The 14,815-nt window shown below is 53.3% G+C and overlaps 1 protein-coding gene across 2 annotated transcripts in view; it reads left to right on the top strand.

Annotated features, from left to right (window-relative positions):
* SLC24A4 (solute carrier family 24 member 4) overlaps positions 1 to 14,815 on the top strand; it is a 139,137-nt gene that overhangs the window by 102,557 nt on the left and 21,765 nt on the right. For both annotated transcript variants that reach the window (XM_012738567.3, XM_012738566.3), the window contains exons 11-12: positions 3,068 to 3,237; positions 7,739 to 7,931. In XM_012738567.3, the coding sequence (XP_012594021.1) occupies positions 3,068 to 3,237; positions 7,739 to 7,931 (363 nt within the window). The remainder of the gene's footprint in view (positions 1 to 3,067; positions 3,238 to 7,738; positions 7,932 to 14,815) is intronic.

Genomic DNA, 14,815 nt, shown 5'->3' with positions numbered 1-14,815 from the left:
TCATGGGTCCCCAGATGTAGGACAGAGGCTGGTTTCTGCACAGTCACATACCCACGGCTGCCATGTTCTCTGGGCCTTCATGGCAAAGAGTAGCCGAGTAGCAAGTCATTCGAGCCAGTGGAAAGTACCAGCTTCCTCAGGCGCCCACCCCAAGAGCCACTTGACACCTGTGGTAGGACTGACCGACCCAGGAGGCCCCTCCCCAGGCCCCGTGGGAAGCACCCCTCATTTCAACATGGGCTCACCCTTGCTGGGGGAGATCAGGGTCCCCAAGACTGCTGCCCACGTGATGCCTTTTCTGGCCTCTGTTCGACTTTGTCTCCGTTGCTTTTGTACCCGAGGCAGCAGGTCTCCCCACAGTTTGTTATCTTCCCCCAAACCTCTTTAAGTCCAGGACAATTTTAGAAAACCGAAAGATTGGACCCAAGACTTCTGCCCAGCACTCGGGCAGTTACTCTACAACTTTGACCAGAGTAAATGTGTTTAGCTAAAGGCCGAGGAGAAGGCAGTCCCAAGGGGGTGCAGAAGAGGGGGTGCAGGCTAGACTCCGGAGCTGCAAAGTGGGGAGGCCTAGGGATGTGGTCTTTAGGTTTTTTCATCCTAGATTTTTACTGCCCATAAGAGGCTCCCAGAGGGCCATGCATGTGTCACTGTCCCCTACTAGATTTGACCAAAGAAGGAGGAAGGGGCACCCAGTAGCACCCCAGTGGGACTGGGGAAACCAGGGCTTTGGGACTCTGCCGTTCCTAAAGGCGTTGCCATGGACTCGCTGGAGATGACATAGGAGTTTGTCTCGCGGCCCTGGGCTCCAGGCAGGCCACTGTGTGACCGCCCCACTGAAAGAAACGCAGGGTTGCTGGCTGGGAGACTGTTTCAGGAACACACGCTCGCTCTCAGCCCTGGCTTTGCTGTCTTCGGTTTTGGTGTTGCCTGTATGAAATCAAAATTTTTTATCATTCAACCTCTTAACTAGAGAAGGGAGGGGTGGAGCATTTTCCCACCACTCTTATAAAATGACTTTATGTTCTTAAATGTTCTTAAGGGCTGTGCAGCTCAGCTCACCCAGTCAACCCTCCTGGCTGGTTTTCAGGTGACCTTACACACGTCCTGACAGCCAGGGCCACCTGACCACCAGCCGCCACCCCAAACCAAGCCAGTCTAGCTCCACATGCCCACCCTGGGCCCTTCCAGGCGGCCCTGGCCCTGGCCCTGGGCACAGCTTTGGCTTGGCACAGGGAGGTTGGGGGGCAATGCCTGGCCTTGGGCTGAACTGCCAGAAAGCCACGCTGTCATCGAGTTCCCTTCCAGACAGCCAGCCTGGGCTTGGACACACCACCTAGTCACTTGGTGGGTGACACCAGCATGAGGTGCCCCAGGAGCCAGGTATCACAGCTCTTGTCTCACAGGCCTCTAGGCTCGCTCCCGCCTCTGAGCCCAGGTGTCCCCTCAGGCAGGGCCTGGCTCTGTGGGATGGAGCTGGAGCCTGCAGGTTTTGCTGGTGTCACCTGCCTCTGAGATGGGGGTTCCTGAGGGAGGGATTCGAGCTTCCCTGGAGCAGGTGGGACCATGGCACGGGGACAGGGGTGCTCCTGCTCCTCTGAGTAGAAGCAGAGCCATCCCGAAGGCCTGAGGCCCCAAGCAATGAGGGTCCCTGTAGAAGGAGCCCCCTACTAACACCCTCCTCCACGTAACCCCTGGCGCCTTCGCCACCATCAAGAATGCTGCCCCAGACCCTCGGCACCCACCGCACGCTAATCACCTCTGACAAACTCTGTTGGCCTCTGTCTCCTTAACTCTCCTCCTCTTCTAAATTGTAAGTAGTTAGCTTTCATGCAAGCATAACACATGCATTAAAAATATATATATATCAACTACGAGCCCAGCCAACGATGCACGCCTCTTTGGAGGTTAGCGTCCGTCTCCAACAGATGCATGTCATCCTGGCTTTGTTTTCTAACCCATAAGCCTCCTGTCTGCTGAGCCGCCTCGCTGCTGTTTGGTGAGAGTGTGTGTGTTTGGTGTGCGTTTGTGCATTTTTGTGCAGTTAACTCTCGCACGGGTTTGCTCTCTGGACCTGTTCCCTGGTTACCCCGTTCTGTTCTCCCGGAACTGGTAGCCGATGCAGAGGGACTGGCGTTTCTCTTTGTACAGCCCTTCACAGGGAAACTCTGCCTGCTTCTGCATGCTGTGTGCACGAGCGGTTTGGTAACCAGACCCTCCCAGGGACCCGAGTCAGGGGTCAGGCCCCTCAGGGTACAGGCCCTGCGCACATTTGCGAAGGTGGCAAGGAAGAGGCCCAGGGACTGGGGTGCTTTGTTCAGCCCCCTGAGGGGAAGGAGAGGGTCAGAGAGAGACACGCCTCCCTTCTGGAGGGTGTCAGGGTTTGTCAAAGTCACTGGGCTCAGCCAGCAGCTCATAGGGCACGCTCAGACAAGCAGGCCCCTCTACCAGGTCTCCATTGCCTGTGATCCAAATCATTGACCGCACTGCCTGCCTTTGGAGAATGAAGTTGGGAGCATCCTCCCCTGCAGGCTTGAGATGATCACTCGAAGGCTGAGCACAAGGCCTCGTGAGGAGTCCATAGCCAGTGCTATCTGCTCCTTCCAGCAGGTTCCCGTGTCAGTTTGTGAAGCTTCATCTGAGCCTCTGTAAATGGAGGCAAAGAAAGGTCCCCTCACAGTCTTGGTGAGAGGGGATAGGGCCCCGGTCTCTGTTGTAGGTGGGCTGCCCTGGTGAGGCTGAGGAGGAGCTGGAAGACCCCTGCCATTAGCCAAGACAGGGCCCCAGAATTGCAGAAGGGCACGGCTGTGAGCGTCTGCCCGTGGGTGGCCCTGTAGCAGGGGACCCGCTGGGCTCTAACGCACGGTGTCAGCCAGCGTCTCAGAGCCAGTGGCCCACCTTGACTGGCAGGAGGAGCTGAAGCGAGGCACCCAGACTCCCAGGTGGCTGCCGGCCGCCAGGGCCACAGCCTAGGGGAGTTCCCAAGGCAAGGGGGGAGGTCAGCGGCCCCCGCACTTGGGAACTGTTTTCGGAGGGATCGGCGCTGATAGTAGTCTGTGCTCAATAGTGAAGGAGACGCCGCAATATGGCAAGAGCCCCGTGGTGATGGTGGACGAGCTCATGAGCTCCAGCCCTCCCAAGTTCAACTTCCCGGAAGCAGGCTTGCGCGTGATGATCACCAACAAGTTTGGGCCCCGGACCCGACTGCGGATGGCCAGCAGGATCATAATTAACGAGGTGAGTTCACTTGAAGGGCAGGGAGAGTCGAGCGGCCCTGGGTGGGTTCTGGCCCTTGGAGGAGGCCCTGGCGTGTTAGCGTCCCTCCCAGGGTCGCTTACTGCTGCACCTGCTTAAGGAAGGAGTCCCTGGTGCCTCCAGAAGGCAGAACATCACCCACAGGCTGCAAATTTCCCTTTCAGGAGGGATTTTTAGAGCAGGCAGCCGTTGCATACAGTTCCCAAGATGTTTCCCTAAGAATTCTAGGCACTAGCGTAGCACTAATTGGAGAAAGGCCGGTTTGAAGGATGGACTGTTTCTTTAAAATGTTATTTAGGACAAAAAAAAAAGAAAAAAAGATGAACACACACACACCTGTTCTCTGTGGACAGAACAAGCTAGAAGGAAGCTTGAGACACTGATGATGACCTCTGGGGACTTCCTTTTCACGCTTGCTGTGCTTGCATTTTATGTTGTGTGTCTGTTTCTCCTTTGAAGAAATAAGTTTTAATATTATTTAATGTGTAAACAGGATAGCAAAGATAACAGGCTCACTGCTCACCAACTTTTCCAGTCTTTGCTGCATTTGTGCATATGGGGATTTTAAGTCCTTATCCTCAGATGCAGACGGTGGCCAGCCGGCTTTAAACCTTGCTCGTAATTAGCAGTGAGCACACAGGTTCCATGCAAGAACGGTATTGCCCGGTGCTTAAAGGTTCTATATTTTGAGCATTTCTGCTTTGATTTCATACACAACAGGCCCTCTTTGGGGAAAGTGTACCAAGAAGGGAAATGCCTTTTCAAATTTTGAGTCATTATAAATCATTTTGAGCCAGTATAATTTGAATCAAGGAAATTTTACTGAATCCTGGTCATTTTTCACAAGTTGGATAATCGTACCTACTGGAGATCGGGGGTTGAACAACTCTTAAGGATTTGGGGACTTTGGGGACTTCATCACACGTGCAGCCAGGAAAAGAATAGGCTTTGATGAGTTGGTAAATTGTTGGTTGTTGTGCCCCAGACATTTTAAGCTCCTGGGAAAACTTCATCTTCCACTGTGTCAAGGTCGGCCTGCCCTACAGGCAGCTCGGGAGCCCGAGAGGCCAGGATTGGGGCGGAATCCTGGGTTTTAATCTTACCTCCGCCACTAACCTACTTGATCCAAGGGCATTGGACGGGATACGCTAAGCTCTAAAAATGTCAGTGACACACACTGCAAGGCTGGGCCTGGAGGTTAAGCAGTGACTGTAGGGAAGTTCTTCATGGAATGGGAGTAGGGAGAGTAAAAACCACACAATGCCTGCTTGCAGAGTTGTTCACTAGGACCCTTTGGTCTCATTTCTTCTTCAGTCATTTTAATTCCAGGACGTTACAGAGATGTTTGCAAAGCTAAAATTACTCCATGGCAGAAATGCCTATGAGATGATACCTGTGTTTGTTCATTATCAAAGAGGGCAAAGCAGCTGAGAGAGGGTTTGTAGGAGGCTGGATATGGGGGGGGGGCGGTTAGGGGCACAGAGGAGGGCTTTGTTTTCCTTCACTCCAAGGCTGGTCTGATCTGGCTCGACTGTCCTTACCCAAAGCCACTGAGGCGAGTTACCCTCAGGGCCCAGATGCTCCTACCTTTGGTTCCCTCCTCCTGTGAACCTGTTCCACCTGGTTACCCACCTCCTTCATCCCCACAGTGCTGCACCTGGGTGCTGTCATTTTGAGCCAGCAAAACTGGCAATAATTTACTGAGCACCTGCTATGTGCCAGGCAGGTGCTGGACAGCTTACCTGTGTTACAGCTTTAATCCTATAGCCTTCCTCCGAGGCACCAAGATGTTTCCAATTTAGGTGAAGTAATTTGCCCATCACCATACAACTAAGGGGCAGAGCGGGGATTCCAACCCAAATCTGAGTCTAGACTCGGAAGGGAAGATGCACACGTTCCTAGGAGTCAGCCCGGTCCCCGTCCCCAGCCCCTTCCTTCTGTCTCATAATTTCTAGCCCCTGCTTGAGTTGGTGGTGGTTGCCTCTTCCACGTGGCAGCCCTGCAAACATCAGGCAGCAGTTGCCACCCCTAATTCTCTGCTTGAGTGTGACGTCCCTGGAATGGTGGCAGGTTCCAGTCCTCACCATCCAGCTGCTCTCCTACGGATACCTTCTGGAATGTCTCTCCCAACATGTGGATCTGTCACTTCCCTTGTGTTATAATCAGTGCCTCTTTTAATACAGCTTCAGCTATCTTTAGATATTTTTTTCTAGGTACCATTGTCTGCTGATTCCTAGTAAGCTGGAGTTAGGAGCCATCCCCCCGCCCCCATCCCTACCATTCATGTTACTACTAAGTCACATCCCCCTCCACTGCAATTTTGTCCTTGTATAGCTAGTTTTGTGTTTTTGTGTGTTTTTTTTGGTGTTTGGATTCCAAGGATGGCCTGTCATTTAACCTTGGATATCAAAATATTATGCCTCCATGTCTGGGCCTGAGTCTCAGGCATAGGTTGCTTTATTCTTTTTGGTGGGCTAAGTGTCGTAGACTCCTTATAGGAAAAAAATTAAAAGCTCCCACCCCACCCTAGACTTCATAATTTAGAAGTCCATGCTAATAGCTAACATGAAGGCAGTTAAATGCTCAGTTTTTTATTCTAGAGAAATAACATGCTTCCATTTAAGTGATAATGGCTCCTCACCCCATAACCACAAGAACAGATGTTGGGCACAGAGTTACAGAGTATTGCCTTGGGGACATGTTTCCTGTCCCCTGGCCTCCTGCTGAAGTAATCGGCGGGTGGGATGTATGTGTCCCTTGTGTGACAGTCATTGTCCACAAAGCCTAGAGCTGATTCGTAAATATTTTTGCTGAGAACCAGGTAAAGGTGAGCTATGCAAAGGCAAGTAGGTTCTTGGGAAAGTGGAAACCTGTTGATTTTGTGAAATGTGGGCTCTGTCTGTGCTGGTTTAGGAGAAACCCACAGGCCGGGTGAGGATGGTGCACCTGGGCTTGGGTAGAACGGAGGCAGCCTTTGCCAATAGCCACAATGAGATGGGGGAGGAGAGCAGGGGACAGATTTGGTCACGGACAATTGCCTTTGAGAACATGCTCGTTAGATGTGCTGAAAGGTCTGAAAAGGCTATCCAAATGGCCAGCCACCCAATAAGATGTTTAACATCTTTAGTCGTTGGGGAAATGAAAACTAAAACCATGATTAGGTACTAGCACACAGACATCAGAATGGCTAAAATTGAAAGGACCGATGATACTGAGCTTTGACAACTTTGGGAAGCAACTGAAATTCTAACCCAGTGCTGGTATGAGTGTAAAATGGTTCAATATGCACCTATCTTATGATCCATCAGTCCCACTCCCAGGTAAATACCCAAGATGGACCAGTGACTATATCCGCAGAAAGACATGTACACAAGTGTTCATAGCTGCATTCTTCATCATAACCAAAAAGAGGAAAAAATTCAAATGCCCATCAATAAGTAAGGGTTATCTGTACAATGGAATATGACATAGCTACGAAAAATATAAAACTACTAACTCATGCAACAACATGGGTGAATCTCATGGGTATGAAGTTGCACAAAAGAAGCCAGACATAAAATAGCATGTGATATCTGAATCCATTTATATGAAGTTGAAGTTCAGGAAAAACTGATGTTTATAAAAGTCAGCATAGTAGTCACCTTGGTTATCTCTGTAGTGGGGGCACATAGGCTAGGAGGGGGCCTGAGGGAGTCTTCTAAGGGGCTGCAAATGTTCTACGAATCTATCTTGACATCACACAACATTGAGCCATGCACTTAAGGTAGGTACACTTAGGTATGATACACCTAAAAAGAAATTAAAAATTATAAAAACCTGCCAGGCACGGTGGCTCACACCTGTAATCCTAGCACTCTGGGAGGCCAAGGCAGGTGAATTGCTCGAGGTAGGAATTCGAAACCAGCCAGAGCAACAGTGAGACCCCGTCTCTATTAAAAATAGAAAGAAATTAATTGGCCAACTACAAATATAGAAATAACTAGCCAGGCATGGTGGTGCACGCCTATGGTCCCAGCTAGTTGGGAGGCTGAGGCAGAAGGATCGCTTGAGCCCAGGAGTTTGAGGTTGCTGTGAGCTAGGCTGACGCCACAGCACTCACTCTAGCCTGGGCAACAAAGCGAGATTCTGTCTCATAAAATAAAATAAAAACCATGCAGTCTGTGACAGTCCTCAGGTGGCTGTGAACGTCCACCACTGTGAACATGGGATGATGGCGTCATTGGCATCGTGGGCTGGATTGTCGATTTGGCACCAAGAAGGGGAGGCCCAGGCCCTCCGATAAACCCTCCAAGGCCTCCTGGTAACCATCCAAATAGAAATGGGCAAATTTGGATGGATTTCAAGGTCTTTGGGCCGATTCTCAGGCAAACCTGTGTCCAGGGATGGTGTTCTAGGAACCAGCTGGAGCTGAGTGCCAGGAACGAGGCGGTTGTGTGACATTTGTCACAGGCCTTGGTGTCTGACTTGCGTCCTGTCCACCCAGCGGCAGCGACTGATCAACTCGGCCAACGGCGTGAGTGGCAAGCCGCTGCAGAACGGCCGGCACGAGAACATCGAGAACGGGAACGTGCCGGTGGAGAACCCAGAAGACGCCCCACGGGATCAGGAGCAGCCCCCGCCGGCCCCGGAGCCAGAGCCGGTGGAGGCTGCCTTCCTGTCCCCCTTCTCCGTGCCTGGTGAGTTCTGGGGGTGCCGGGCTCCGTGGGCTCCACTGAGACCAAGCCCAGGTCTTCAGGATGGAGGCCAGGAGCCAGAGGGCCGTGGGGGGCTGGTGCACAGGCTTGGCGCTAGGTCACCGGAATGAATGCTTGGGAGGTGCTCAGCGATCCGTCATCAGCGCCGAACCCTGGGCCCCAGAGCAGGCCAGCTGGTGGCTTGGGCAGCACCAGTGACCCCCTAGTGACCTCACTTAAGTATTTAGGACAACTGGTCTTTCACAGTAACAAAAAGTAACCAACGTTGTTTTTATGGACTTCTTCTCTCGCCCCTTGCTGCATGGGAAGGCCACTTTGCCTGCAAATCGCTAATTTGCTGGGATAGGGTATTCTAAAGCCACACATAGCTCCTAGACAGTTACACTGTGTACCCGTGTGAAGACCTCTTCTACCCGTCAGCAAGCCAGATGAGACCGGGATTTTGCTGCAAGCCCTCCAGTGTCCTCCTGTCTCACTTGGAGCCTGACTTGCGAGGTCCAGTGTCACCCAACTGCCGGCTCCTTTCTGTTCTTCTCCCTCTCCTGCCCCCTGCTCCCGCCGCAGTGGCCTCGTCACTGTCGTTTCTAGAGCACTCTGTCTCAGGACCTCTGCTCTTGCTGTGCTTTGCCGGAACGCGCCACCCAGGTGATCCATGTGGCTGGCGCCTTTGCCTCCCGTGGGTCTCTGCTTAAATGTCATCAGTATGGACTTCCCTGGCCACCTCATCTAAAATGGTTTATGTTTTTCTTGTGTGTCAGATGTCACACGAAATGTCAGCTCCACAAGGGCCGGCACCCTTGTCTGTTGCGTTACTGCTGTGTCCCCACTGCGCAGTGGGGCACAGAGCAGGTGCGTAGTAGGTATCGCTCGAGTGAGTGAGTTCAGGTGCTCGCATGTGGGAGGACCCCAGGCCCCACCAAGCCTGCCTTTGTCTTTAACCAAACCTTCCGTGAGGTCCTCTGCAGTCCTGGGTGGGAAACGAAAGCCGGAGCTGTTTGGCGCCATTCTTGGAGGCTTTTCTCCCAGTGTCCACTGTCCTGAAAGGCAGCAGAATTCCAGAACTTGATGGCAGGTGGCTCTGGAGGGACAGAGGCTGTCCTGTCCCCTGCCCCAGCTCTGCAGGAGCACCTGTGTCCAGGCAGGGGATGTGGGCCCGCCAGGCTGGGGTACCCCGTCTCCATGCTCCATGGTGACAGTGCAGACTCCACGTGGGATCACAGGCTTCCTTCGAGTCTCTGGGTTAGAGAGTTCCCTTGCAGTGACATGCTCATTGCAGCTACCCCGGGCTCTTGCCAAAATGCAGGGCCTAGTACATAAGGATGACTTACCTGTCCATTTCCTTCAAGCCTTGAGTCTGGCAGGATTGGGTGGGGGGACCCCAGGACCAACATCCCTTTTGCCTTGTCCTTGTACTGGGATCCGGGAGGTGGCTCTGGAGGGACAGAGGCTATCCTGCCCCAGCTCTGTGGGAGCACCTGTGTCCAGGTGTAGGGGTGGGGGAAGTCCCTCCTCAGAGAATGGCTGTCGTGCCTCTGGGAAGGTCACCTTGCAGGGTGGAGGGCTCAGGATGCAGCTGTCTTGCAAGGGCTGGGCCCAGATGGCTTGCTGGCCATCCCTGCTCCCAGAGAATCTGTACCCTGAGTCCTTCTCCAGGGAACTCTGCCCTTCCCAGGGGGCAGGACCCTTTGTGTAGGAGGTCACCTTCTTCCTCCTGCCAGAGGCTCAGGACGTCCCCTGGGCTGGGCCGTCAGCAAGCTTCCTCTGAGTACGTCTTCCCGCGCCCTCAGGAGCAGGCCGGGGCTTCCAGCGTCCCCATGGGATGCTCCCTTTGTGTCCCTGCGCATGTGTTTCCAGGTGTTGCCCTTGGAAACCACAAGTTACTTCCTCTGCTTCCTCTCCTCCCGTGGGAAGGAAGTTGTGCAGAGTTGCACGGCTGCTGCTTGTGTGGGCGTGTACAGTGGCCTGGTGTGAGCACAGGTTTGCAGGACATTGGAGCGAGTCGGCGAGACTCTGCACCCACGAGAAGTCCCACGTTTCCTGCTCCGGGCCCTTCCACACACCCCCACCCCACCTCTGTTGTGGTTTCGCAGTGGCCTGGGGCTGGAGGGCAGCTCTGAGGGTGCTTCGCGGGGGTGATGGAGCTAGTGTTCTCTCCCGGGTTGGGCCCCTGGAAGCAATCATGGGGCCAAGGGAGGCCTAACCCCGGGCCGGGGCTGTGGGAAGAGGAGAGAAGCCGTCCCACCGGTCAGCTTGGAGATGGCGTCGCTTCATCTGTCAGGGAATGGTCTAGCCCACGGGTCCTCAAACTTTTTAAACGGGGCCAGTTCACTGTCCCCCAGACTGTTGGAGGGCTGTTGTAGAGTGTGGTGCACATTCCACACATGCGCACTGTGGGCCTGGGACGAGTCGGCTGCTAAGCAGGACAGGCAGCGGCGGCAAAAACACCCAGCGGGCCGGATAAACGTCCCTGGTGGGCCGCATGTGGCCCATGGGCCGTAGTTTGAGGACCCCTGGCCTAGCCAGACCGACTTAGCTCTGCTCTGCTTCCGGGGATGGGCTGGGAGTCCAGGGGTCCTGGATTCGAATTGCAGCCCCAGCACTCATCAGCTCTGTGGCTCTGGGCAAACGGTGTCACCTCCCCAAGCCTCTGCTCTCTATCCAAAAACGGCAGTTCTGGGGTGGGGAGCTTACCTCCGGGGGTTGCCATGAGCCGTAAATGAGGTCATTTAGCCGAGGCGTCTGCATGCTGTCTGACACACAGAGGGTGCTCGGTAGACGTTAATGCGGATCATAGTGTGCGGGAGCACAGCAGTGTTCCAGAAAAGTTGCAGGTGCCGGAATCCCTGGGGGCCCGGAACAGTCAGTCGTTCCAGGGGTCGAGGAGAGGGAACGAACACAAACTAAGCGCCTGTTACGTGCTGGGCTTTCAGGCACTTTGTGGACAAGATGATTCTCTCGGTCAGTAGATACCTGGGTACCAGGTTCTGTCCTGGGCTTTGAGGACCCACATGGGAACAGGACAGCCATGGTCCTGCCCCGGGAGCTCCCAGGCTTGCGGGGATAGTCCATGCAGCTAGTGACATGATGTGCTTCATCCATCGGCCCCTCCGTTACCAGATGGGGAGGTCTAGGCCACAGCCTGATGCCCTCCGCTCTGCCCGCCCGGACGAGGGATGGCTGGAATGCCCGGGCACAGCCCGCTCCTGTGCCCACCCGGTCTGATGGTGCATTTACATGTGGAGACGGAATACAGCTGTGTCTTTCCACTTTTGACGGCAGGGGCCCCCAGGGCTTGCTGTCGCCTGGGGGAAGAAGAAGAAGAAACTGTGATCTGTAGTCCTGACACTGGCCTGAAACGGTCACCCAGAGACCCTGGGGGAGGCCCTTGTGCAGGTTGCTTGGTTGTGGTTGGCTTGCAGTCTGGGAGGTCCTGCAAGGCCACTGAGGCCACACCCTGGCCCAGCTACTTGTTGGACTTTTCTCTCCTGCCCGCAAAGGATAAGGAAACCACGTTGTGGTCACTGGGATGCCGGCCTTTTCGGCCACGTTTGTCATAGCCGCTGACATCGACGGGGGACTTGCCATATGCCAGGCACTGAGCAAAAAGTAGGAAATTCTTACACAGCTCTGTCCTAGCCAGGTCGGGCTGTCAGAACAGAATGCCATAGACTGAGCAGCTTAAACAACAGAACTTTATTTCCCCACTGTTGGGGAGGCTGGAAGTGTGAGATCAGGATTATGCTGGTTCTGGCGAGGGCTCCTTTCCTGACTTGGAGGTGGCTGCCATCTCGCTGTGCATTCATTTGGCGTTTTTTTGGTGCATGCACATGGGGGTAGGGGGAAAGAAAGAGAATCTTCCTCTTATTATAAGGCCACTATTGCATTAGGAACCCACTCTTATGATCTCACTTAACCTTGATTACCTCCTGAAAGCCCAGTGTCCAGATACAGTCACACTGGGGGTTAGGGCTGCAACATAGAATGGGGGGGCACTGTCCAGTCCATAGCAGGATCTCACGGAGCTCCGTGTGCCGTGCCCCGTTCATTCTAAGAGCTTTACACATATCCTTCCATTTAGGCCTCACCATAGCACACGACAGGGATTATCATCTGCAGTTTACAGCGAAGGAAAGGGAAGTGCAGGGAGATCACCTGACCTGCCACAGTGTTGCAGCTATGGAGGGGAGAGCAGCGTTTCTACCCTGAGCAGCCTGCCCTGACCGCCCGCCGGGCAGTGCTGCCTCTTCGTACTGTGCACTTTCATTTAGTCTTCGCACCCGATCCCCATCTTACAGAGAGGGAGACTGAGGCTCGGAGCGGCTGTGAAACTCCCCAAGTCACACAGCCATTACATGGGAGCCACTCTTCCAGCCTGTGCTTCCTAAGCTGTGAATACCGTCAAGGGCCGGGCCAGGTGGGGGCAGAGTCCCGGACCACAAGCCACGGGCTGTCACGTAGTGGGCGCATGGCTTCAGATATGTCCCCTCAGCCTGTGATGCGAGTCAGCTCATTTCAGTGCAGACACCATGGGACAAGTGTGTGTTTCTCGAAAGTCCAGGCCTTTGGACGTTGTTGGAACAGTAGCAGGAGGTAAAGCTTATTGGTGGGCACTTACTCTGGGCCAGGCAGAGTGCTTAACCTGTATTGTCACTAAGTCCTCATGATAGCCCTAGGGAAACAGATACTATTTATTATTGTTCCCATTTCACAGGTGAAGCAGCTTAAGGCACAGAGAGGCTAAGTTGCCCAAGGCCACACAGGAAGAAGGGGCAGAGGAGGCATTTGCACGCTGGCGTTCTAACCCCACACCCCAGACGTGCTTGGGGGACGGCACTGCAGCCCGGCCAGTGGGTTCTTCTGCCTCATCCTTTCCGTCGGAGCCCAGAAGGAAACCGGTTGCCTCTCTGCAGGTGCCGGTGTCTAGCTTGTATGCAGGGTGCCAAGTAACTTGCGTCCGTGTTGAGTAAACCATCTACTTGGGTTGAATTATGCACCTTTGGGGATCTCGCCTGTTCTCTTCGGGGCTTGGATGGCACCACTCAGCCTTCTTTTCCCTTGTAAAAAAAAAAAAATACCCAGGACAGACAATGGGGAGATTTCAGAAAGATTTTAGGGCTTGTTCTCCACCCCTGTCTTCCTTTGTTCTAGATAGTTCTTGAGAGAGCTGTGCTGGTTGGGAGGAGACAGGTCTTGCGGGTCCTTCCAAACCCAGCAGGGTGCTGCTGCAGAAAGGAACCTGCACAACCCCAAGGACCTGTTCCTGCCTCTTAGCTGCATAAACCGGAGAGAGAGCGCAGACCAGACGCTGCGGGCTCATTTACATGTGCGATTCCACGCCCGGCTCCTGTCCCAGGCCCCCGAGACAGACGGCTCTTTGTGGTGGAAATGATCTCGTCCTTGCGTCAGTCTTGGGAGCCACCAGAGATCTTGCACATTCAGTTGATCGTCTCATAAGTCAAGGTCAGGATTTTAGAGACGCGTCCTTGTCAGTCACTCCGTGCAGTGCTGAGGTGTCAGTTCACAGATGGATTAGAACAAACACTGGCCTCCTTTTAATGTAGCACGGTTTTTATTGAGGTATAATTCACTTACCATAATATTCATACCGTTAAAGTATACAATTCAGTGGCTTTTAGTATATTCACAAAGTTGTGCAACCATCACCAAAATCAGTTTTAGAACATTTCCGTCATCCCCAAATGAGCCCCTTCCTTCCTCCCCCTAGCTCCCGGAAATCACTAATCTACATCTTGTCTCTTGAAATTTATCCATTCTGAATATTTCAAATCAATAGAACCATGCAATATGTGGCCTTTGTGACTGGCTGCCTTTGCCTCACATGACGTTTTCAGTGCTCATCCGCGTTGTAACGGGCATCAGTACTTCATTCCCTTTTGTGGCCAAATATTCCATTGTAGAGATAATGTCACATTTTATCCGTTCATCAGTTGATGGACATTTGGGTTGTTTCTACTTTTTGGCTCTGAGTGGTTTTTGAAAATAGCAAACAGAGCATCATGGAAAAGAAGGCTTAGTATTTTTTTTACCTAAGTAAAGGCAATATTCTTTTAAGTTCTCTGTGGTTAGCAACAAACAGTCTCTGAATTCTAGAATTAAATGGGATCTTGGAAATTTTTAGACTAGCCTTCTTGTATTCCAAAGAGGGAAACTAAGGCCTGGAGAGGGACCATGACTTACCCAAGGGACAGTCTTGACCAGACAGAACCAGGCATCTGAGACACCTGCCCTGGAAATCTGTTCCATGACAACCTGCCCCACCCCTGTCCCCAGCCAGGCCAGCACATTGTGAGCTGGGAGGGGAGGTGGGAGGTGAAGTCCCTGCCCAGGACTGTGTGCACCAGAGTCCTAAACAAAATGCCAGCAACAGAAGCCCACGCAAGCTCCCTTATGCTGAAAGAGGGACTTTTTTACCTGTGAGTTTACATGGGGGAGGAGGGTGTGCTGCTGCTGCAGCTAAAGCCAATGTCCCCACAGCCCTGTGGACGGCAGTGACTCAGAGCAGCAGAGGGGTGGTCTGGCCTCGCCACGGTTCTGCTCTTCACATTAGGGAACCTAATTTGGTTCTCGAACTTTAGGTTCTGGAGTATGTTGGTTTTAGCCTTCCAGCATCTGCAGATACACAGGAAGGAGCTTGGAGTACGGGGGCTGCAGAGGGCCAGTTCTGTGTGTCACCTTCCACGGGCATTGTAGTAAGGTTGAAGACAAGCAGTGAGGGTGTCTTAGCTGAGGACTTGACCTTGGACCCGATCATAGGGCCACTGGGGAACCTGTGCAGCTTTCAGAGCCTTGTGGGGAGGCAGAGGACAGGCCCCCACTGAGAGCTGCTCAGGGTACCCCCTCTCGGG

This window comes from Microcebus murinus, chromosome 6 (assembly GCF_040939455.1).
Source record: "Microcebus murinus isolate Inina chromosome 6, M.murinus_Inina_mat1.0, whole genome shotgun sequence".
Taxonomy (NCBI): Eukaryota; Metazoa; Chordata; class Mammalia; order Primates; family Cheirogaleidae; genus Microcebus; species Microcebus murinus.
The sequence above is the reverse complement of the archived record's forward strand: the minus strand, read 5'-3'. Positions and strand labels throughout refer to the sequence as shown.